Source organism: Motacilla alba, chromosome 3, assembly GCF_015832195.1.
Source record: "Motacilla alba alba isolate MOTALB_02 chromosome 3, Motacilla_alba_V1.0_pri, whole genome shotgun sequence".
Classification (NCBI taxonomy): Eukaryota; Metazoa; Chordata; class Aves; order Passeriformes; family Motacillidae; genus Motacilla; species Motacilla alba.
Window position 1 is genome coordinate 66,642,272 of NC_052018.1, and position 26,247 is coordinate 66,668,518.

General features: G+C 38.9%; 1 protein-coding gene across 4 annotated transcripts in view; it reads left to right on the plus strand.

The window, feature by feature from the left end:
- Positions 1-26,247, plus strand: part of SASH1 (SAM and SH3 domain containing 1) — a 528,498-nt gene that overhangs the window by 334,934 nt on the left and 167,317 nt on the right. The window contains exon 1 of one of the 4 annotated variants that reach the window (XM_038132240.1): positions 5,600-7,965. The exons of the other annotated variants lie outside the window; for them this stretch is intronic. Within the exon in view, the coding sequence (XP_037988168.1) occupies positions 7,921-7,965 (45 nt within the window). The 5' untranslated portion in view covers positions 5,600-7,920. Of the gene's footprint in view, positions 1-5,599; positions 7,966-26,247 lie in introns of those variants that run through there. 4 annotated transcript variants of the gene reach the window in all.

Genomic DNA, 26,247 nt, shown 5'->3' on the forward strand with positions numbered 1-26,247 from the left:
CATGTTTTACTTATGAGCAATGTACAAGATCACAACGCAAGCACTCTCACAAAGAGCCGATATTTTGTCCTGACATAATAATCATAATTCTACTTGCAATTTGGTTTTTTTTCAAAAAATGAAATACCTCCAATCAGGGTGGTGATGCGGCTTAAACACTTTAGCTATTCAAGATGTTCTCTCAAATTATCTGGCGAATAATAATTGAAATGAAGTTATGCCATTGGCTTTTTTCAAAGCCTAGATATGAAACTACAGATAGATTAGCCATTTACAGTTGCTTCGTATAAAGAGATCCCTACTGTAAGGTGGCCCATTTGCAGCCATTTGAGCATTTGCACTGTATTTTAGTATTGAGCACTGCAAGATTGCTGGGCTGTTTGTTGCAAACAAAAAAGATTGAAAATTGTTTCCTTGTGTGCTTCCCACTCTGCCATACTACCTTTCTGAAATCTATGGAACACTGGAAGACAGAGGACATCTTGAGCTGTTACGATAGTCCGCACAGATCTGGACAAAATCTAGATGAGGCAACCATTGTGGCTTATGATAGAGAATTGTGGATATAGACAAAATGCCAAGGGGTTCTGTTGGCGCTAAGAGATTTTGATTTCTCCATGGCTAATGCCAGATATTAAAAAACCCCAATTTTATTTACCTTATTACATCTTGTACCTTTTAGGTATTAGAGTTTGTGTCCCTTCTCTGAGATCCCGAGTGTTTAAAACAACTTGATTTTCTTCATGAAAACTGAACTTCTCATAAATAGTGTGATTCCATGAGCTGAAGCTTAAAGAATAAAGCTCTGCTTATATATGTGTGAGAAAGTACAAAGTTATGAAAGTTTTATTAGTTAAATAATAGTAGTATTGTTTGTGGAGCATATGTGTTATTTTCAGTTATCAAAGCATCTATGGATATTTTATATAGATAAACAGGAATGAGACTTACAGAAAATATTGCTAAAACTTATTCTTTTAAAGCTAGATGCTGGGGGAGGGGTGGGGGCAGAGCCATTGCTTTTCCCAAGAGCCAGGTTGGAACTATATTGACATCTAGCTGTGGACCCTTTTTCCCCCATCAACTATCAAGCCCTGAGTTAGCTTTGAAATAGTACTGTCAAGGAGTTTGATAAATATCTTGCTGATTATTTATGTACTTTGTATAATTCTGCCTTATTTTTGACAAGTAACCAGTTTTTGCTTCAACCTGGCTTAGACTATAGATGTTTTTCTTGTGCTGCCCAATGTTAAGTTGAACACAAGGATTGTCTGTTAGCCCTTGTGATGCTGCATGAGAAAATGATGTTTAAAATTCTGTGTTTGCAAGTCTGAGCAAGAAAGAGGAACAACATTGTTTACTTCTGTTTACTGGGGACTTTACAGAAGAACAAATGAATTTCTTTTTTATTTCAAGTCAAGATTTGTTGACTGAAATCTACTTTACCATCAAGGATTTAGGGTTGTAAACCCAGTAATTGGCAGCAGCTTCCTAATAATGGGTAAGAAAGTTGTGTCGGAAGCCAGCAACATGAACAACCTAATTTACAGAGCCACTGGCAAGTTCAGAATAAAGTAACTTTTGCCTCTTTTTTTCTTTATTTTTTTGTTGTTGTTAAAATAACAGATAGCTTTTAAAATAAATCAGTATCAACCTTTACTACATTTTTTCCAAAAAACACGAAATGTCCATGTGTGGGTAGGCCTGACTGTGCAGAGTGTCAGTCTTTTTCTGTTCTGTCTTCTAGCACGGGCAAATTATAGAGTAACGTGCTGTCTAAGAAATCCATGTAAGCACAAACCCACTTTTCCCAGAGATTGCTGGCATTGCTCCTGCAGAGGTAACAGAGGTGTATGATGATTTTCTCTTCCCCCTCTGAAATGGCAGCGCTCTGTGTACATGGTCAGCAGCGCACATCACACTGTATATTGTCAACAACCTAAGTATGCAAAACTTAGGTCAGATGTAAATAGGGCAGTCAGCAGACATCAAGTATTTTCAAAATAATTTTTTTTTGTTCTCATTTGGTTTGTTTTGTTCATTACCTAAGCTTAAAATTGCTGTTGTCAGTCTATCCAAGATGGTGAACTCTGCTAAGGAAGAAATACTGAGCCACTTCCTTGGAAAACAGCTAAAAACACATTTTTTGAAAACAGTGAGTATTTCATGTGCACTCCTCTGTTCAAGACAAGCCCTTTCTTTGCTTGTATTGATGCCCAAGTGCCACAGTCTGTGCACGGGACTTATGTGCACAGATACAATTCTTGCTTTAGTCTTGCTGCAGATGGAGAGCAATGTCGTCTGTTGCCTTTAACTCACAGCCCCGAAGACCATAGATCTGATCCAAGGAAATGACTTTGTGCTTCTCTGCTTGCAGTATTTTGTGTTTCTTACATCTCACACAGGAGCTGACCTTGAGGTCCCAGCTTGGTTTCAGCAGGGAAAGGTTACCTGCTACTCCAAATTCTTTTTCGTACCAGAGTTTTTTGCTACAGAATCTATAAAGAAGAAAAGAGCAATGGGAGCTCTTCCTGTCAGCATCCTGATTTCAAAAAGTATCATTGTTCCTGCAAAGGAACACAGAAAAAACCCAAACATAAATAGCTAGAAAACTAAAAACAGCACTTCCCTGCTCTTCCATTTTGGCAGAAGTATCTGGGAACTTGACAAAGTTTTAGTAGGTGTCAATGCTGATGACCTGTGTAGGGTTCCTGTAGGGTGAACATGCTGACCTCTGCTTTGACTTCCCAAACCCACCATGAAATTTACCATCCTTATTAGTGTCCCAATCCCTCTGAAGACTCCATGCTCTTACAGTGTTGTAAATTAATGAAAACAAGCACTGAAGAAAACTGAGAAAAGGGGTTATAAAGTTTTTCCTAAGCAGATTTTCTTCTGATTCTTACGAGTCTCTAGCATAACAAGCAAGAAAAAATGGTAAAATTTAAGGTTCCCTTAGCACAGATTTACTATGTAGTTTGCATTTGGAGTCACCATCAGAGATGTCAGAGACATGTTTATCCCATTTTGTCTTTACTAATAACCAGAGTCCTTTCTGTTGTATTCTCATATATTCTTCTGTAATAAATACCAAAAAGAATTCCTCTCATCCCTCGGACTTTTTAGTTAGAACTGTTGCCATTTCATGTAATAATTCTCTACTGTAAAATTGAATCCAGTATTAGCGAGTTTACTTAGAGTTTAGAACTGTGCAATTTTTTGATCAAAACTTGGTATTTGTGACCAGGTCGTATTTTGGGGTGTCAGAGGATGTCATGTGCACAGATAATAGCGGGGACCTATACCAGGTGTTTAACCATTTACATATGTCACAAAGATTAAAAAATAATTATTTTTAAGAATCACTACAGTGGTACATAATGAGAACACCATATTTTTTAATATCCAAGGTTACAACCACTGTTGCTTCTTATGCCCATACTACATGTTTAGCTCCTCTCATATATTTTAGTTTGACGAGTCTGATTCAAATTCCATTGGCATTAATGAAGAACACTCATTGACTTCAATAATCTTAGAATTGTGTCTAGTATCAACTACATTACCATAATCAAGTGAGAGGCAATTGTTATGGATGCATTATTTAGCACTGATTGGGAAGGTACTGTCAGCTCCCTTTGTCACATGGTGTTAGATGTTATTTTATAAGGACTTGATTATTAAATTAATATTGTAGGCTATAAATCTTGCGGTTGTGCTTTCACTTTTTATTGTGGAATACTCTGTATTTGTGTTATAGTTCCCCTAAAGTGTACATTGGAAGAGTTCAGCCACTCTATATAATTTCCAAATCTGTAATCTTGTGATCTGTGAAGTGGCATTTCTTACAAACCAGAGTGAAGTGAGGGCCACGATGTGCCTCACATTCCTCTCCATGTCCCATAGCAAGATGCAGCCTGCATTGCTGCTGGTAAGGCTTTGACCTGACAGCACTAATTTGGGCATAAAGCCTTAAGACAAAAGATATCAGAGTACTGATGGTGCATCCTGGAGTAACTTCCTCAAGCCCTATTCATGTGGGGATGTGATCAGCAGTCACAAAACAGGTAGTTTCAATTAGGATGCAGGACACTGGCAGGTGTCATACACATGGCAGTGCTCTGGCCCAGCTCTTTATCGTGATGGTGTTAGATGTTGCCCTGTCAAGAGAGTCCTGTGCCCTGGACGGGTGGCTTTAAATTTTTTTTACATAAGCATTCAGTATTCAAGTCATAATTATAGTGCATTTTGAGTGAGCAAGTTTAGAACCACAGTGCTGTGGAGACAGGATATTTTCTACAGTGATAATCTCAGTTTTGTTAATATCTATGAGGCAGTTAAAAGTAGCTTTGTTGGTGATCAGTTTTCCTTCAAAGAGCTGCAGGGCACATAGAACTCTTCTGCAAATTAGCTGCAAGTCAGGTGTTTGCCTTAAAGGAGCACACAATTTGGTGTCAGTGAAGTCCAAAATTATTAACTGTCATGTTAACCAATGCCTAGACTTGTTTCAGCAGCTAGAATTTCACATCAGATTCTAACTTTTAGACTGATGGGCTTCTGTGCCGGTGCAATGCTTCTCCAGTCAATAAAAGTCCATCTGTGACCTTATTTCATGTTGCAAAAAACAAACCTCCCAAAGTAAATCAGATGTGAACTCTTCCTCTGCTTGTCAGATTGGAGTGATGATTCTGGAGAATAATGTGATTTAAATTTTGGGATAGAGAAATGTGTGCGTGTTGTATCAAGAACAGTAGTATTGCAGTGGACTGTCTGAATCACCCACAGGATAAGGGAATTCTGAGGTGCCACAGCAGTGGGTAAAGAAGGCCCCTTGCTGGGGTGAGCTGCTCCACTTCCACAGCTCAGAAAGGAGTATGTGGCTGCAGGAACAAGCTCTGCTTCAGAAATAGGCAAGAAAAAACAGAACATACTTGTGCTTACTACAGGAACCAAACCTCAGAGCTAGATGATGAACATGTGAAAACGTTCAAACCACATTTTCTGGGGGGGATCAATATAAAAGAACTTCAGGAAGGGTACATAAAGTTGATTTACTTGCACCTTTCTCTGGCTTACTGCAGAAAAATGTAATTGAACTTCAACTGGTCTCTGAATTATTTGGCATTCTGTTAAGCCAGCAGAGAAAGATCTCTGATATCTGATAGATGTTTATTATGATCCTGATGAAAGATTTTATGCTGTGTTGCATGAAAATCAAGAGATTCAAAAAAAAAAAAAAAAGCAAAGAAATAGACTTTTAAAGATGGTTTCTACCATGCACCATTTCACCTCTGTGGTTTACCTTGCTATATCTATCTTGAGCACCAGCTTACAGGATCCTGCAGTACACAAGCTGCCATCACTCCCCCTTTGCTCTCCTTTCCCACACTCCCCTGCAAACATTACTTCAAAACTGAGAATTCAGTCACTTAGCATTTACATCACAGCTTCTCACCACAATATTTCTAAGTGTGGAAATTGTTTCCTCGTTTTTTAAATAACTAATCTAATATGAAGTAATTCTCAATGTAAATTAAGTTTCATAACACGGTCTTAAATGCTTCTCAAAATAAAATGACAAAGTAAAATAAAGTAACATTATCATGGTAATGTAAAGGATCTACTAAAATTCCTTAGTGCTTACAGTAGAGACATATTTCCAACCCACTGTGTTCATTGAACATGGTTCAAAGCAACAGATAAGGTATTGGAGATGTTCTGCTCATAACTGGAAAGCCCAGAGGGTTAAGGATCCTTTGCAAAAGGACAAAGATGCCTGTGTTCCACAAAATGCCAGAATTATATTAATTTGCTGAGTTGCAGGATTCAGAGAATAAAGCAAGAAAAATGTACATACCGATAACAAACAGTTTACTAATTTTTGCAAATCAAAGAGTTTGAAAAGCACTTATAATAGATTTATTGCTGAATGACATCCTTTGAAGTTATGTATTTCTGGACAGATACAGGATGATCAGTATCCTGTGTTACTTAATTTTGTTTGTATAAGTACAACACGGAAATGATTAACTTGGAAAAAAAGTGCTGATTAAAGGTGCATCTAAATTTATTCCACATTGTTTGGGGATGGCACAGATCAGGATACCTGAAATTGGAAATGTAATAATTGTGTTAAACAGGCCAAGTATATCCCAGGCCAAAGTGTGCAGTCAGAGTCCAGTATGGATGTTGTTTATTTGGTGTAAACATGGCATTTCTATTCTCCTTTTCTTTTAGGCCCACTGATCTAATTAAATGCTGTCTGAGAGTGTGTAACTTGTTCAGGTTACAGTTGCATAGATATTATGCTATTTACATAAAATTAGGTGGTGTGCAGAATTTCCTAGGCTGTAAGAAAGCAGAAGGTTTTTCTTATGTTTTCAGTTAATCAGGCCAGGAGTATTACTGCTCTCCTACCCAGTGAAAACCACTGGGTGGTAGGAGTTTCATGCCCCAGCTGTTGAAGGGTCACCCCAGCCATGAGGCTGAAGTGCCACAGGCTGGCCCAGCTACCTCCCACCACTCCAGCCCCAGCAGAGGGTGCTGGGGCTCCCCTAAGAGCCACTCCCTGCTTTAATCCATGTCCTTACGTAGTTTTGCCTGCCTGTTTCTTTGAGTTATGAAAAGAAACTGCAAGCTCAGCAAGGGTATCAGAGGAAGATGTTAAAGACAGAAGCTTGGAAGAAAACATGAGCTTTTAAATGTTAAAACTTGTAGCTGTGGAGAACATTCATCTTGATGCAGTTTCCAAGGCAGTAAGGGCTGCAGCACGTGCAGCGCTCCCAGCTCATTAGGAAACGTCAAGTGGTGTAGAGGGAATACTACCTCAGACCTCAGTGTGTCAGAAAAAGTAAAAGCTGGCAAAGGAAAAAAGGTTATTCGGTGAATCCGGAGAGGGTTGATGGTCCTGTAAAGGTCTGCATCAGCATTTATTTGCTGATGTCTGGAACTTGAAAGATTTTGAACCTTCACAAGGTTTACCTGTCAAGGCAGCTGACATAAGCTTTAAAGATTGATGAAATAAATGACACATTTTGCACTGGAGGCTCCTACCTATCAGGCGGTCATTAAGTTGTTATGGATTTCTCCCCTCTTCATCTTGTGGCAGAGCTTTGTTTCTAAACTCTGCCTTCTCAGGGCTCAGACAGGTCTGCACCTCTGTGGAAAGGAAGACACAGCTTTTAGGTTTTCCCTGGATCTTGTTATCCCCATTTTTTAGAAAATTACCCTGCAAATTCTGTGCTTTTCTTGGCACTTGAAGGAGGAGGGTGTTAATTTTTAAAAGTTGCAATTATAAACCTATTTAAATACGTTTTTGTAACTTCTTCCTATCACAGTAGTTTTGTGCATTAATCTGGTAATGTATTGTGGCAGACTCTATGTTTTTAATGTGTGGCTTATGATGAACTTTATCATATTTATATATGCAGCAAGCAGGAATCCACAGTTACATTCCATACACGGAATGTAATTTCATACACCTTAGGGACTTAAACTTCAGAGACTTTTAAATACAAACCTCTGGCTTGAAGCTGTCTTTCTCTTGGCTGCACATAGCACCCAGTAGAAGTTTGTATCTGGCTCGTCGTTTTTGAGGTGTGGCAGACTTAGAGATGGTAATACAAGTAGAAGTTTTACAAATGATTGTGTTAGAGACGTGCATGAATCCCTGAGTTCCTTTATTATATGTTGTGCGAGCATTCAGTTAGCTGAGGCATGCTTCACTTTTGAATCATAAGGAAAATGCCACTACCCAGCTTGCTTGCAAACTTGCTCGTTTGCTTAGAAGCCTCATTGCATCAGCAAAAACAACAGAGCGTGTTTAGAGTGCTCTGTGGAGCACTATGTTTCCTTTTCTGCGTTCAGTAATTTAAATGATTGGAGTGATACTTTTGACAAGGAAGAAATCATTTCATTGTTATGGATCATTTTTCAAGTGAAACTGAGTTTTGGAATAAAGTAATGGTGAGTAAACCATGTGAATGGGGAAAGGGATCTTTATTGTTCTGAGTTTTATTCAGCAGTTTCCGAAAAGTAAGATGGAAGTGATTTTGCTATTCTCTCTGCAGAGTTATATGTCTTTTATTAAGCAGAAAACATAATGTAGCCATTATAGGCAGTAACAGGCATGTTTGCTGTTATGTTCTGTTGGGAAGTGGAATGTGATTTCTTTTTTAATATCAAGATACAAATCTGATTCACAGTTCATACGGCTTTCGGAAGAATCTGAAAGGGAAACACGTCAGCTCGTTATACAGATGTATTTTGTCTAAGCAGCTACCTTTAAGATAAGTGTAACTCAGATTTTCAAAATAATTTGTGGTATTGCTATCTTGATATTTAAAGAGGTGGGTATGTGACTTTAAAAAAAAAAAAAGAAAAAGAAAATTATAACCTAATTTTATTTCTGATGGGGGGAAAAAATTTCAAGGCGACTAATTATGACTGTTCTCTCTATGAGAACAGTATTCTGCATGTTCTGTAAGTAGCCATTTTCTTTTTTTCTTCTTTTTTTCTTTTTTTTGCCATCAAAATGCAACTACTATTTTAGTCATTGAGTTATTGATTTTATCCAAAGAGACACTGTGGGTTTTTTAAGTCCTAGTTTTGCCCATAAGAGCAGGAAGGCCAGACAGAATAATGCTGCTTATGTAAAAGGAGGTACTTATATGCATAGCTGCAGGTCAGGACAAGTAAACTTTATTGTGCCCTCTCTTGTTGCTGATGGTAATCAGGACATTCATATTAGCCTGGCGAAAAGGAAAAATCAACTGGAGGCTTGCTAAAGTAACTTAAAGAACACTTTCTTTTCTGATGGAGAAAGGGAGCCTGATCTGTCTGGTAAAGCTTATAATCAGTGTGTCTGGCTTATTGTCTCAGGCATTGCCACAGGCAGCCTTAGATCAGTTTGAGGAAGCCATAGTACAACCCATTTTACTACACTTGTTTACAAAGTGAATTGTACTTTGTTCGTGTGGTACACTATTCCTACAAAATCTTTCCGTTTCCATATTCTTAAAATGTCAGTAATTTTTTCTTACTCTACTGGTGCATTTTATCTGATGGCACTGTTTCAGCTATCTCTAGGTCTTTTCTCCACAGGCAGCACTGCAGTTGGGAGAGCATGATTAATATAAAACTTACTCAAATTTGTGAGGGCTTATTTGTAGTTCCTTGTTTTAAAAAGGGTGACTAAAGTAACCATTTGGCCGTCCCACTGCTGAAAATACAGGATTACACAAACAACCTGCATATCAGGGATGTATGAGTTAAAGTAATCTTTTTCCATATAATTTAGCTAAAGTCTGCAAGCTATGAATTAATTTTTTTGTCTTTGTATATGTAATTTGTGCTAACGTCATTAGCTCACGACAGCAGGTTTGGAAGTGGAAATGATTGTCCTATTAAGCCTTTGGGCCACAGTCGTGTAATCTGGTTGTAAACCAAGAGTTTTATGGGTAAAGGCAAGCTCTGTGGCTGTCTGAACATATGTAGCTTTGGCTAAGGTATCAGGTGCCACAGCCCCTCTCTGCTCCGCTGATTTCCCAGCTGCCAGGGAAGGCACAGTGCAAAAACAGAAGCAGCAGTCACGGATCCTGGGGTACTTTTATTTGATGGTATTGCTCCCCTTTTGGCTTCTCCAGGACCCCAAACTCGGGACTGACAATAGTTTATATACCGGGGGAGGGTTGCAGGACAGGATACAGAATTCAAAAATCAGGAGAACTAGAGATAACATACAAGGCGGGCATTCAAATCTCCACCAATGAAGAATCCCAAGGGAAAAGGACAGTTTAGAGAAATGCTGACTTGACAGAGAAGTTTCTCGAGAAGGTGGTTTTTTTAGGGGTTAGATTGGCATTTCCTGCCAGGAGGAGTAAAGGAAGTTCTGGGAGAAGAGCGGAAACCAGGGGGCAGCTACAAGGAGATTACAAATCAAACAATAGTCATATTAATCAAACAAAACACATCCCAACAAACATATATATTGAACAGGTTCCCATTCTGGAAGTTACCTTTGCAACTTAGTTATATTAACTTCAAGTCCAGTGACCACTTTGGAAATGTCTTCTGCACGATTTATTTGCTAAGTGGATTAAATATATCTTTAAAAAATAAAACTAGGACAAAATCTCTGTTTGTTCTTTATTTTGCAGTGACTGGGGGTTCATCTGATTGTACTCTTCTCAGATGAGCTCTCTCTGCCAAGAGCAGAGGCCCTGCACTCAAGACTGAACTTTAGAAACACTGCATGAAAAAGATGCAATGAAATCTGTCTGTGCGATTTCCCTTTTCTTGAAATCAAAAATGGAGCTGTGTTTGTGTGAACATTGTGATTTTAAAGAAGTATTTTAAAAGAAAGGTGCCTAGAAATGTTGGTTGTGATTTCAAAAGAGAACAGCAAATGCTTTGCGTTCCTGTGGAGGAAGCCAGCTGACTGTCATGAAGAAGATGTGCTGGTGTTCACACTGGGAGAGAGGTTTGCAGTTACACTGCTGTGCTGAGCCGAGATCTGGAGGGGATTCTCAAGTTGCTCTGCAGAGTACCTCGCTTCTGGAACCTGGTGAACTGGTTCCCCATGTGTCTTGACTATGGGGTTATCCAGCCAGCTTGGCGAGAGTGAGTCAGGATATCTGGTCCTTACTGGATCATTGGTCTGAGCCACATTCCCTGTCACAGATAAAAAGAAAAAAAATTGAGGCATTCTGAACATTTCAAAGGCAGTAGAGGACCCATTCTCCTGATCCACGGGCATTTTGCTCCCACTTTTGAGTTTTAGTAACAAAATACATTGTAACAGAATGTGGCTTATGATGTCAGGATACAAATGGTAACAGTGGTAGAAAAACATTTAACCATAAAGTCATTTTCATTGAAAACTGGGAATGGTAGGAACATCATTAGAGCAAAATGGCTGTTTGATGCAAGGACAACAAATCCTGTGGAAAGATTTTTTTTTTTCTTTGCTTCATATTAGATGCTGAATTTCTGCCTCTATTTATATCCATGGGTTGGGTCTGGACTGTGATTCTCATCAAGGGATGCTGAATGTGGAAGGTCTCTTGACTTCCTTCATGGCTGCTGGTGTCTTGAGGTCAGGAGTCACTCCTGTGGGCTCAGAAGTGCCCTGCTGTCCTTACCATTGTCTCATTTCATTTGGGGTGCAGTAGTCACAGACAAAATCTCTTGCTGATGGGGATTTTCTTGATGTAAATTCAGAACCGCTCTGTTTTGCCAGTTGGTGTCAATGTAGGATTTGACACAGGTTGAGACGGGCGCAGAACAGAAGGAGTGTTAATTGCCAGGTCATGGGTTCTATTATGGGGTCTGTCTAACCATACAAATAGAATGTGCCAGTGTTTGCTCTTGGCAAGTGCAGTGTCCCTCTGCTAAGACTTTTTGGGTGTAGTACAGAAACTTGGCGCTGCAGAACTGTAAGTTAACTCTGTGTGTTGCCAGCTTCACCACACAATGGGAAGAGTGATCCTTGACACTTTCCTTTAATTAAAGTGCTTGAAGCAAAAAGATAAGCTAAACAGCTCTTTAGAAATAACATAAATAAAAGCACTAGTAGGTTTTAAACATGAACACTGAAGAAATCATGGTTTAAAATTAAAGCAACCCTTAGCTGAGGCACAGCAAGGGACTGGACTGCATCTTCTCCTTGTTCCGAGTTCTGGGCACATTGATTGTATCAGCTTCCCTGACCAAGCAGAAGTCCCATCTTTTTTGAAAGGCCTGTTCTTGTCTGGATGTAATCCACCAACATCTGAAACACTTTATGCATCACTGACCAGTTGGAAAGTTCAAATTCACATGCATGAAGAAACTGCAGATCCATTTGCATGATAAGCCACAATCATGCTGGTTTTGTGTAGTTAATTAGTAGATAGCAATATATTCTTCCATAGCAATTGCATATAGACTTTTTTCCCCTCCGAATCATCTCTCCCCATTCACTGTCTCAGTTTGTATTTTGTGCCTCTTTCCACTCCATCTATCAATCTGAAAGTGCTGCATCTACTGTACACCTACATTTATTTTCTATTGAGACATCCAAATTCTAAAAATCTAAACCAACTGTTAACAGGTAATCTGCTCATCTGGAAGCCAATAATTTTTTTAGCATCAGGTTGAAAACTATATTCTTCCCCAGAGAAAAGATATATATATATTGATGTGTTTATGCTTTGCAGTAATAATATTTGTCCATGTGAGAAAGTGTGAAGTTTTTTTCTCCTGTCACACCATATGGCTTATGACTATTTACAATCCAAACAGTAACAGCTGCTGCTGTGTAAGAGAATCCATTCCTCTGAGCTGGAGATGCGCTGAGTAGGGAATGACAAAGTATGTGTCCACAGATGTATTCCAAATATCCTCATTTACCACTCACCATCCTGTCTATCTTTCTCCTCTTAGAAACTATTGGAGCTTTTTTCTTCTATTCATAGCTGATGGGGAGAGCTTTGACAGCTTTGTTTAGGAGTTGGGGAGCAGATAGGGAAGCTATGTTCGATAATGACTGTCCAAATGAGAGAAGGGAAGGACATTCTGGCTGGGTGCTCAGCAAAATGAAAAGATGAATCATGCACACCTTTCAAAGAAAAGCCAATTGACTCTATCTAAATAGTTGACTCTCCTGATCAATAAATTAGAAGTTTCTAGTTGGAAGAATAAGCCAATAAGTCTCAAGAACTTAAAATATGTGTCACTTCATGCCCTTCATTGATGCATGCTTAAAACTTGGAACTCCATATTACAAAGATGTATTTTGCATTCCTCGGATAGTATGAGTCATTTTGAATTCCTATCAATTACCTGTTTGAACCTCCTTTTCTTTCCTGCATTTTTCTCCTGGCCATTTTGGTAATTCCTGAATTTTTGTATCAGGCGTTGTAAGAAAATACTTTCTCTTGTCAGTCCTCCCTGTCAACAGCAGGAGGACACTTTCCAGCTATTACACAAGTGATCTACCTGCCCGGCCTTTACTTAATAGTGCTCTCGTTAAAAATGGCATTTAAAACATGTCCACGCCTGTCAGCAGGTTCTCCCATATTTGCACCAAGTTGTTCATGTACCTGCTCTTTCCCAATAGGTTAGACAATTGGCACATTATATTTATTATGACTTATCTCACAAAAGCATATTCCAGGGAGGATGAAATGTTCAGCAGGGTATTCCCTGGACATATTCTTCCTGTCACACAATAATCTAGCAATGCTCATTAGCAAAGAAGAATTGCAGGTTTCTTGCAGTGATTGCTTTATCTGCCATGAAGGTTTGCTGGTAAATAAAACCCAGCGGATTTTGTCCGGCTTCAGAGTGCGTTGCAATGAGCTATGAATAGAAGTAAGCACACCTTCTAGCAACATTTTCTGTTACCCTGAACTCTTCTGATTGAAAAGTCTTAAAATTAAACCAGGTTAATTCCCTCACAGCATATAGTGAATGATACATAACATTTGCATTTCAGGTTTCTTAATGTATCTGCAGTAGTCCTGTGCCACTGGGATTTTTTCATGTCAAGGCTACAGCTACCATAGAAACAAAAGAACTAGAAGGAACTTTCTGAGCTTTACTGGTAGTTAGGCTGGCAGCCCCAAACCTCACTGCTCCAGCAGTCCTTTAATTTAGATGCCCTTGTGGTCATCTCACAGAGACATGTTTTTAACTTTAATAGTTTTCTTCCTTGTGCTTGGTATGAGCCCGTCTCTAGCTCAGACTCCACTTACCAAGGTCAACAGCCTCTGCTCCTCTCCTTATGTACAATAGATGCTCTGCTGACATGATGACACTGCCTGCTTACAATTTCTCTGTCATGGCTGTGCAGTGACCAGAAAGGTTTTGAAGTAGAGACCCCGCAGGAATGAATACAACCTTGTGACAACTGATAATGACCTGTAGGGTGCAATCCCATGTGCCATTTCATCGTCTGAGTAAAGTGGAAGTCCAGGTGGATACAGATCAAATCCCTTTATTGCCCAAGCAATACTGTTTATGGTTAAGGCAAAATCTTTATTAATTCAAGCGCTGTAATATGGCACCATGTAGTTGTGATTCCATAATTCATGTGCTGAGTCAGCTCATTCCCATGTGAAGAAAGAAGTTACTTGAGAACATGCTCCTTGGTGTGAATTTCATCTTGCTTGTCACAGATAAAATGATATTACCAGAAATATTTGTATCAAAAGTCATAAGTGGAAGCTTAATCTACATCTGTGTTACAGCAAAGAAGTTCTAACATATTCCTAGCAAAAAATATATGTGGTAGGTGCCATTTTCTCCCCCATTTCTACTTCACTAGAAGAGAAAAATCCCTTCAGCTTCCTTGGTTCAATGCAGCTGTGCCCAGATTAAACTTGGAACTGCATGGAGAGAAATCAATATAAAACAACTGACAACAAAAATGGCAGATGGGAAGAATTTCTCTTTATAAACTACAGCTATGTTTTGTCATGCCCTTTGCTTGCCAAAGCTGTTCTGTGAGCAGTAACAATGGGTTGCATAAACAAATTTAAGGGATTGATGGAATTTGATTTCATGCTTTGTTCTGGCTAGCTGTCTGCTGTGTTAAGTAGAGAATCCATTTCAATACTCACTATGCAAAATTCTAGAAACAGCTGTATTTACTTCTAAGGTGCTGCCTAGGGATAGCCAAGTTTCTTGGCAACTGTGTTAGAGCACTCTGTCTAGAAATAACCTGGAGGAAAATTTTTTTTTGCTGACCTCTGACATGATTTGATACCTTCAATACCAGATACTAAAGCCTCTGCTCTTCCTATTGTCCTGCTCTTAGTCAATACAACACTGAATTTGCTTGAAAGCTGTCTCTGCTTCCTAGCAGGGAACCCATGAGTGGAGACTGAATTTACACCCATTCCTTTCTGCTGCCCCTTCACTTTGAAAACACTGCAGAAATAAATTGCAAAGGGTCTGTGCTTCACTACTAGCTTTATAAGCCTGTGAAATTTGCCTCTCCTGCACACAGTCAGCCTTGCATACTAAAATTGCTTAGCTTTGGGACTTCATAGGTGTTGTCTGCATTTTGGCTTCTGACCAGCAAGCTAGAATCTCAGAGAGTAATCTCTCAAATCCCATACACTTGCTTAGCATAGCAAGTTAGAGCAAGGAGCTGTATTTGGACAGCATCCCAGTGAGACACCATGGAAAGTATGGAACCAGTTACTGTCATAAACCTGTACCTTGATGTGAATCCTAGTGTTGCTGAAGCATGCCTCTCAGAAACCTGCTCCTGGAAGTTAGAGTCATTGATTTGCCCAGAGACCTCTGCCAGGACCCAAGTGAGAGATGTGAATGCGCTTATGCAATAGCCTCGTGAAAGCTCACCCAGTAGCATCAGGCAAGCACCTCCAACAGCGACTGTATGGTTTCTCCTGCCATGCCAGAAAACCTTGAGGTAAAGGGATGAGGTAAAAGGGCATTTGGGGAGGTCTTCTCTCTGCATCCTACTCTAAAGCAAACAAAGTCCTGCTCCTTCCATCTCATATGTGTAAGGAATCTTCTTTCCTGTGCTTCCCAGGCTGATGATATAAGGTCTCATTTTGTTGGAAAATACAAGGTAGGGATAATAAAACAATGTGACAGCAGAATCTTACAAGAGAAGAATTGAAGTGCAAATGCTGTGTCTTCCTCCTTTTCCCTGCAGAAATGTCCATCTTAGCTGTGCTAAAGAGCAGGAATGCCAGCAGCAGGGAAAGCTCAGCAGGGCTGAGACTCTGGGATCCTCAGGGAGCCTCAGGCCTGACCGTACCATAGGAGGAGACTTTTGGGCCATTTCCCCTAGCGTGGCTGTCACTCCATTTCTCAGTAGCACAAAATAGTCAATCAGTGGCCCAAGTGAGGGTCTGACAGGCTGAGAGCTGTGCACGGTCATATGGGTTGAGAAGACTTCAAGCATCTGCATGATCCGCTTTAATGAAGGTCATTTTAGATTTAAAATGCACTTGACCAATCCTAGATCAATTCCTGCAGCATGAATTGCACTTTATAGTGCCGTTGATATCGTTATTTCTTCAATTTCACTCCTTTTACTGTGAGTTTTATCTGAAAAAAAAATTACTGTTCCCCACTTTGTGCTGTCACTGGATAAACTTACTTTCTCCAATACCTTTACTAAACCAGTGGTGCAGATCCTGTGTTAAAAACCTGCAGCTGTTACAAGAATTTCGTATGTACATCTTCAAAATCCATCTTTTGCCTCTTGATTTAATAGTCTTCTAAGCCATTACTTCTAAAAGGGATGTTGCCTATTTTTTATTTCTCAGGTTCAGTAGCTAGTGATAAATGAATCTCAAGAGAGAAAAAAGCTGAAGATGATGAATAGAAGAAAAATGTTCATTATTAGCTCAGGCAGAAAATGAATCCCTTTTCAGAAATTCAGGAAGTTGATAATAGTGGATTTTCTTTTTTATATAGATGATTACCCTCATGACAAATCTATCACTTTTCCTTCTCAAACAAGTATGATATGTTTTGTCTTTTTTTTCTTCTTGACAAGGGGATTCATGACATAATGTCACCCTGTTGGAAAATGTGTATGTTTCTGGTAATTACTGGAAATGATGATGTTCTTAATTTCCATATTATGCAGGGTGGTTGTGATTAAAAAGTTAGACATTGACATGCAAGAAAGTGCTGGGATAAGTCAGTTAATTTCTCCTAGCTGCAGCAGGCATTTCTCTGTGAGGGAGACACACTACCACTCATGTGTGCTTTTTTAACTGTTTAACAGCAATCCCTGTACAAAGCAGAGCTGTGATCCCTCAGAGATGCTGAATTTTTTTGCCATCTTCGGTGGATGTACCGGATCCCTCATGAAAATTTGTTCAGGAGCTCTGGGGTACTTTTTTAGTGTTCCCACACAAAGAAAAAACAAACAAACAAAAAAACCCAAACACTGTCTTATTACCTATTTCCAGGTCTCTATGTATTATTTTCAGAGACACAGAAGTGACACTCCATCTAAGCGCCTCCCCCCACAGTGATGTGCTGCAGTGGAAACTCAGGCAGAGAATGGGGTGCCAAACGGGATGCCTTCTTATCAAAACAGGATCCCTGCCTTCTTAGACATATCCTACCTTTGGACTTCATTTAGTATCTCTCTCCAAATTGCTCTGCTAAAAAGTCAAAGCCAAGGGTGACAGATCTACTCTCTCACCATGTGTACTGGTCTCTCCTTGCACTTAAAGAGTGAAGTCACAGGTTGTGTTAAGTCTTGCCCAGCCCTTTATAACTCCTCAGCCACATTTAACATGTCACATCTGGCCACCCTTAGGCGTGGTCGGCATCTTTATTCAAAAAGTGTGATGGAATGCTTACCTAAAACATTTGCCAAACTAAAAAGAAAAAAAGTGAAGCAAAGCCATGATTTAAGGTTCCCTTGGGAAATGGAAAGAGAGGCTGGCAGCAGGGCTGCCTCTGAAAACTGCTGGGAGAGGAGTATTCAGTAAAGGAGGAGGAATCAGAAGAAGGGATGATCCTCTCACCAGTATGTCAGAACAAGGCAAGGTTTGTGTTAATGGGTTGCTGCAACACAGACAAATTCTGAGAGCTTTCTGAACTTAGGAAAGGGTTTTTTTTTCTATATTTTTTTCTTTAAAGGATTACTTTTCTACTCATGGTAGAGAAGTAATCCTTTAATGCAGTGACAATTTATAGTATTGCAACACATTTTTCATTCTCCAAGTAGGAGGAAGAGCCTAACTCCTAAGAAGCATTATAAATTCACAAACTAAAAGTAATTAAATAAAAATTATTCACATCATCTCCTTGTGTTTTCTGCCCCTTTCCCTTCCATTTTGTACCTTGTTTTGCCAGTTTTCTCATTTAAAATTGCTAATCCTTAAAAAATTGCTGCTATGGAAAATACAAATTTATGCAATAAGGAATGTTCTTGGTAAATTGAAATATTTTATAAGCATAGGATGTGTTTATTGAAAAAAATTGCAGTTAACTGAACTTTACTCTTGAAAATAGTTCCTTTAAATTCATGCAGAATGCAGGTAAAGGCCGCTTGATAGTCTCTTCCCTGGACTATGGTTAAGGAGTCTGGCTCCTGTGGGCTCAGAACACAAGATGAAAATTATTATATAGACTAGACCACAGTACAATCTAGCTCAAGCAATGGCACTGATTTTTGTAGCATGTGGTCGAAAACGTTCCAAAATTTCCTATCCAAGGGGAAAGGAAGAGCAAAGAAACCTTGTGATAGTGCCTAGATGAAATTCCAGTAAGCCACTGTATTTTAATTGAATGATTGATAAAGGAATAACACACTATAAAATGATGTGGAAAAGATGAATACTGTTCAAAAGATTACTATGCTAATAAAGGGCAGGTTTTGCTCTGAACTAATTATAAAATCCACCTCCTGCAAATGACTGAATAGGCTCGAGTTGCTTCTTCCTAGGATTTCTTTGCCGTTGGTTATCTTTTAGCAGGAAAGTTCATTATGTGCAGTGTAGTCGTATAATGAAAAGCAAGAGAATGAATTGTCATGAGTTCAAGAGGATTTCAGTGGTTTTAATCTTGACAGGCTTTCTGGCAGTTTCATTTACCTTTCAAACGTGCAGAAAATGTGTTCGGATCTTGGATGCAATGTACAAACATTTCAAGCAGATGTTTTTAGCCTGAGCAAGCACCATTCAGGGTGCTGTAGGGAAGCCCTGCCCATATGCTCTGGAAGCTGATGTGTGTTGATCCCTGCCTCTGCTCCAGGGTGCATACTGGATCACTTTGGCTTATTGAAAAGGCTTTTTCAGGTACAACTGACAAAATTCCATTCTGATATGGTTGCTATGAAACTGTGAAGCACAAGGAGCTGTAAAGGTGGAGCTGGTGGAAACACAGGACAGCTGAGCCAGAGAAAGTCAAAGACCCTCCATCCAGTCCTTTGCTAGGAAGGCAGGATGCAGTTGGTGCTGCATAAACAGGACAGATGTGTGGCAACTCTCTCAAAGGTTTCTTTTTCTCCTGCAAGACCCTCATTTGCAAAGTCACCTTGTTTTCACACAGCTTTTGTCTGATCTCACCTCTCTCATCTAGCATCAGAGGCCTTTTGGTCCTACCAAAGGCTGCCTAAAACTTGTGCTGCCTGAAAGAAGCCCTTCTTTATCTTTCTAAAGCATCTGTTCACCATCTAATTTCAAAGCATAGCTGAAAATCTTTTTTGTTTGTTTGCTTTCTTTCCCCATGCTAGTGCTTTTGAATTTCTTAATCACTTTGTTGTTGTTGTTTAATTTGTAAATTTTTAGATGTGGTCCCTTTTCTTCTTTTGAGAGCAAAAAGACTGCCTCAGGTGCTGCCTTATACATGGCAACATATATCAGAAACTTATTAGTTAATAATACTTTAAAAAAACCTCACACAACATCCTCATTCTTTTCAAATCAGTGCAATGATTTGGACCTGTTTTGTTTCACCTAACAAAAAAAGCACAAGAAATAAACCAGTCTTTGGGAAGATGAAATAGTTAACCCTGATGATTTTTCACACACATCAGTTGTGATTAATTTTTTTAAGATTTTTTTTTCCCCTAATGCTAATACTCCCCTTTCTGACAGTGAGATGCTTGTCATGACTCTGTAATTCATGGCATACAGAGAATGTATCTGCTCCTTAGTGCATGGAAGAATAACTTTGGTTTTCATTTCCTATCCCTTACCTCCCCCTCCACCTCACTTTTTTCTTTATCCATATTTATATCAACAGTGATAAAATAAGGAGAGTTGCCTCCTACCATTTACTTCAAGGCTTAAGAAATTGCTGTACATACCCAGTTGGGTTACACTTTTCAGTTTATGAGGATGTTTTTAGTCTCTCAATTTATAGACTGAAGTCAGGAAATGTCTCCCTCTTACAACCAAGGCTCTTAGAGACGAGAGAGGAAGGGCAGCAAAGCTGGTGAAGGGGCTGGTGCTCAAATCTTAGCAGGAGCAGCTGAGGGAGCTGGGGTTGTTTAGCCTGGAGAAAAGGAGGTTCAGGGAGGATTTTCACTCTCTGCAACTACCTGAAGGGGAGGTGTAACCATGTGGGGATTGGTCTCTTCTTCCAGGTGACAAGTGGCAGGATAAGAGGGAATGGCCTCAAGGTATACTAGGGGGGATTTAGATTGGGTATTAGGAAAAAAATATTAATGGAAAGGGTTGTAAAGCATTGGAACAGACTGCCCAGGGAAGTGGTTGAGCCACCATCCCTGGAAGTGTTCAAAGAATGTGTGGACATGGTTTAATGATGGACACAGTTCTAGGCTGATAGTTGGACTCAATGATCTTAAAGTTCTTTCCATCCTTAAAGATTCTATAACTCTCAGAACTTTTTCTTTCCCTTCTCCCCCCGACCTCTTTCTCTTGAAATTACTGGTCCATACATTCTCATCTTTTAAATGGCATGCATACATCCTGATTTTTGAAATTCATTTTTCAAGTAAAAGGATTTCCAAGTAAAATTCACCATCCTTAGGGTGGGTGGGCAAAGCCTTGAGAAGAGATATCCAAACACACCGTGCTGAGCTTATGTCAGACACTGCCTCCCCTGAGCAACTTCTGAGCCACCTTACCTTGAGCCTTCTTTCACCAGTGCAGCTTTCCTAAACATTTTGCCATGTGGTTGGCCTGCACATTGCACCACTAAGTATGTTTGAAATCTGAGACTTAGACAAGACAAATTATATTTTCACCAGAAAACTGAAAGTTTCATCTTATTCCTCTGTAAAGAATATTTTTGTACCAAATACTTTTCTTCTCCTACCAAGTGTTTGGGGATAAAATCTCTGTTTTAAAAATGGTAATAATTATGAAAATAGCATTTAGGTTTTCATAGTTCTCCAAAATGTTTGAACTATTGAAAATTCATCCTCAAGAACAAGAAGTACAGATGATGTGAGTGTAGCAGTAAAAGTAATTGAAATTGTAAAGGTATGAAGATCAAGAAACTCCACTAGAAGTATTTGTGCAATGTGATGATTGCTGTTCTTCCCTCTGTAACACATGCCAGTGGCTGAACATCAGGGTTTGGATGTATACATACACTCAGTTACTGTAAAACTTGTCCTACTGAATCCAACAATCCTGAGAATTTAATTCAAAGGTTCAGAAAAAGTATGTGAATTTTTGAGTTACATTTGTACCAAATGAGAATTCTGCCTCTATTGTCAGTGCAGTAGTTTAGAGGGGAGGAACTCTAATCTAAAAGCAGGTACAAGTATGATTTGCCTGAGTTTCTTCTTTGAACTTAGAGAAAAATGGTCTCCACCTAGGTGAGCAAGAGCCAGCTGCCTTCATGCTTATACACATGCATGTCTGGTCCTGTAGAGTGGGCAGAAACTGAGCTGATGCACTGAGCAAGTGTAATTTAAATAACAGGTTTAATTACACTCCTTGAACTGGAGCGTCAAGTTTGTGACAAACGTGTAGTAATTTCCACTGTACCATATAGAGTCAGCAAATGTTGATCAACAGGTACTGCTTATTTTGTCTTTTTGAAGTTTTGATTTAAAATAACTGAGATCAAACCAGTTCCAAGAACAAGATATGCCTGCACTGGATTCTTAAAGTTTATTCATTTTACCAATTCATTGTTTTTCATGGTACATGTTCTTAGTAGCAGCAGAAGTCAGAAAGCAACTGCTATGAAAAGATAATGTGGTTTTCGAAGGCAATATTGTTGAGTGCTGTAAAGAAAAAGAGAAGTTAGTAGCTTTTGTACAGACTTAAAATTTGTGTGTGGTGACATCTGATTTCCTGGATATTGGTGGTTGTCAATAATCACATCCTAGTCGGGGTATGTCATCAAACAGTTCTGAAGGCTAAAAGCTACACATTTTCATAAATCAGACAGAGTTATATTCCCACAGCATTTGACAAATCTGCCCTTAAATATTCCTTTTTGTTTAGATTATGAAGGAAGCCTATTATATTAAAATTATTTTGCCTCTGGTTAACAGAGAATAGTGTTGTTAATGCAAAAAAAAAAAAGAAAGAAAATGGTGCACAAGCAGTTTATTTTTAAAAGCCATTTTCTAAACATTTCATTTGTTTTATGTCCATTACCTACATTAAAACTGAAGGCGAATTGGGAATTATATTTAGAAATAAACCTTTTTTCCTCATTAAAATATACTTTATGCATTTTTAGGCTCTCTGGAGAATTAGAGCAAATAGCTGTCCTCAGGAGGACTTTCATTTGCTTAAAAGTGAGGATTTTTCATTTTTGTTTTCTTACAGAATATGGTAGTTTAAAAGAAGTTATTCAAGTAACATGGGTTGTTGAATTCCTTTTCCTTTGTTTTTCCCGGTATCTTTTGCTTTTCCAAAAGAATTTTCAAAAAACCCACTTCCATGTATTTAAATATTTATTTGGTACTTTTAAATCAGTGTTAGAAATAAATAAATTACTCCAGAAGCTATTTTGAAATTCAAAACCTGTCAATTTCATTTTGTCCTTTCTAATTCAGACACACTTTTTCTGTTCCCTTGATTTTTCTTCCCTCTTCTTCTCCCCTAAATCTCTGGAGCATTTCAAAGAAATACGTTGATGACCGCAGGATTTTTGCTTTGTTTCTATACTTCAATATTTGAATTCAAGAAATAGGTTGTATCTAATCTGTTCAGTTTTGATGCCTCTGATGTCAAAACCCAAGGGACATAACAACAGACACCACCTTGGTCTCTTCAAGATGAGAAGCCAGTTTTGTATTGTCTTATATCTGCCCCTATGATTTCCATAATGCTGACTTAATAGAAAAAGCTGTGCTTTAAAATCCCTTGTGGTTTTAAATTAATCAGTTTTCAAAAACAAAATTCACTGACAAAAAAAAATTACTTTGTGTTGATTCTCTGCTCTTTTCCTTTGGCAAATTTTAGTGAACTTTGCCAATTTCAATCATACTTGAAAAATAATATTTGAAAAAATACTTGAAAAATACTTTTGAAAAAGACTTGAAAAATTTTGGTTTTGATTTTCCAGCCATGTTTGTGAAGAACTATGAAATAATTGAATAGAAAACATATGCTCAGTTTACACATGAGCAGATTCTTGCTTTTCTACTTGCAGCATGAGGATAAGCAATTCCATAATCAGATTTGAATACAGGACCTGATGGCAAGACAGACAGTGAGAGCTTGATGAGCCCTACTGATTGTGAGCCATTGCAGTTAATCTCAGTGAGAGAGCTGTGGTTCTGCACATTCTACAGGCCCCCAGCCTGGTTCTCTTATTTTTATACCTCTCCATCTGAAAATTCCTATATTCAGATAGTGTGTTAGCATCCAAAACTGACAAGATTGTGCACTATCCTTCAGTGCTTTGGTTCCAACCATCCCCTACCCCACCCAACAGAAGGGACCCTCCCAAGAAGATTTATGTCACTTCTGCCCCAGAGTATCCTATGAGAATATGAGGCTTGAGCTTTTCTCCACACATAAAATGTCATGGACTTGTCCCAAGACTTGACTTGACAATTGCTACTCCATATTGTGACATGACATCGTGACTCCATGCTCTTGGGATTGCTTCAGAAAGAGAAGCTGCAGTGCATGCCACTGCACCACAGCGAGAGTGGAATTATGTATGATCCCTCCAGGCTTTCTGCTTCTCTTAAAGCATTAATCAAAAAGCAGCCTTGGAACCAGAAGACTTAGGGGATGATGCTTTGGAGGTGTTCATGACTTTCTGTTGGAAAATGGAAGAAAGATCTTCAAGCGTCACAGCAGGACTATCTGTGCTGATTTTGCACTCTCATATTATTGTCTCCTCAAGGGATGATAATAGCAATAACTCTGTTATATACCAATGGCCTTTTTCTGTCACTTATATAAATCTTTTAGGTGCTATTGTTCATTCAGAAGCAATCCAAAGAAAGGCTGGCTGATTAAGAAAGACCCAGTTGTCTGGTGGTATAAATACTGGCTTATGGCTTTGCCCTTCGTGACCTGAGAGGAACCATAGGTTGGATTTTTATTATCAGTACTTCCCCAATGAAGCTATTTTTCCTCAAACCTCACATATTAAATTGATTATGCACCATGTCATTTTAAAAGTATGCAGTTGCTGTTGATTTATATGGTCAGACTGGCTGCCAACTCAGCAATTTCCATCCTAAAATAACAGATCCAAAAAAACCCCAAGTCCCACAGTCGGCTGCTTTATGTTGTAATGAGTCAGCTGCAGATCTGTGCAACCACTAATTTCAGCCCATTTGTCCAAAGGGACAAGCAAAAACATGCAATTTTCTAGCAATTATAATCAGTGAAGAACTCTACATGGAAATGGTCAGCAGAAATATCAAAAAAAGAATTTAGACCAGGAAGCATCTTCTGCTGTTTTCTACATGCGCTCTCTCTATATCCATATATATGTTTCCAGTAAGTAATTAGATGACAATCACAGACCTAGTTGGCTAGTTTTGGGAAAAGAAAAAGAGCATTAAAATCTGAAACAACAAGACCTAAAACAAAACCCAAACCTGATGGAATCAGTGAAGTTGCTGAAGGTTTGCAACTAAGTGTGTAGTTAAGTGAATGGATGCTGGCAAAGCAGTGCAAGTTTTAGTAGTGACTCTAAACACTGTAACAAAAGGAATGAAAAATTTTCTACATGTGGTTGTTCCAGATGTAAACCAGTGAGGCCTTTGTGTCATGTGTGATTCTCTGCCACTGAACAGCATGCTGACTAACAGAGAGCAGTAGTAAGTGTGGCAAATGGACAGTATTTCTAAAAGCAAGGAGAGAGAGGCAGCCCACAAAGCTAAAATAAGGCTGCTATACTCTTCATTTGTATAATATGCATCTTGGTAATAATTAGGAAGAAGTAAGAGAAGAAATTAGTCTATGCTTACTTCTAGGAGTTCAGGATACAGAGCTTGCTGATATCTTCCAGATATTATTGTAGAGCTACCATGTGTTGATCACTTAAATCCCACTCCACTGTAGTGATACAGTCCTTTGTTTGTGACTGAAACATGGAAAGCTGTAAATTCAGAGAAAGAAATGGCATCCTCAGAGTTTTCTAGTGGCAGCAGGAAATGAAAAAAAAGTCCAACCTATAGTGTAGTACAGCATCTATACTAATGGGTACTAATCTATACCCATTTCCATCATCTTCCCTTTTGGCACAATGAAGGGCACCAGGCACTGAGGTATCCTTTTTTGTTGTGTAAGAGCCAATGACCATCTGACAATCACTGCGGACACCAGCTTTTATCATTCCAATTACTTATGACCGTTATCATGTGTGACTGTGTCATTTTAAGGTGATCTACAGAGCTTTATACTTAACTTGTGTATTGTTTCTGTTAATGATGCATAGTTAAGCCTAGAGCAGTAATGTAATGAGATGAATCAAATGGAGTTCATTTGTAGGGCCTGTGAAAAAAACCATCTTTAACAGACCTTGCATTTAATGAGAATATGGTATTGATTAAATTAGATCCACAATGGCATAAACAATAACACTGAGTTTTCAAAGTGTGCTGATTGAGCTTCTACTTCAGATTTAGGCTCTGGGGTTAGAAATGGGGTGAATGCATATCCATAAATAGTCTTTGCTTGGCATCAGTACTAATTAGTGTAATTATATGCCAATGTCATTTGTTTAATTTATGAGTTGGCAGCATGGCTGAAAGTAGGGGTTTTTTCTTGCCTTTTCTGTTTAGAATTTGGTTATTAGGATGAGGTCGTTAGTTTACAATTAAGTCACTTTATTTCCTCTAGCTTTAATATTAATGGAACACTTCATCACTGGAGCCCGTATCTTGCCTTTCTGGTAAATAGAGGGAGGAACTCCTATGGGGTTTTTAGCTTCCCACTCTATCATTAAAGCTGCAGGAAGAATTTCTTATATGTGTTATATGAGAGAATGAGGCAATTTTTATTAAGTCATTTTTGTACACACATTCCCATCTTCATGCCTCCAGTGGGCTCTTTGGATCTTACCCCTAACCCTCCGCTGGCACAATCCACCAGTTCAGATGTGGAAGAAGCTTTTGCTTTGCAGAGAGGACAAGAGTGAAACTGGCTATAGTGACAGAGTTTTGCCAACCCAAACCAGCCCTAAACATTCAGTTCTAGGATATGTGTCTGGCAGCAGTTGGCATCAATCCCTCTGATGAAAGCTTTTTCTCCTTGATGTGGAAAGGGGATAAGGGAGGAGACCTGTTCTTTGGATCACCCTAGACTATGAGTGTGCCACATAAATTACTCCTATTGTTAGGAGTGTGATGCTTAA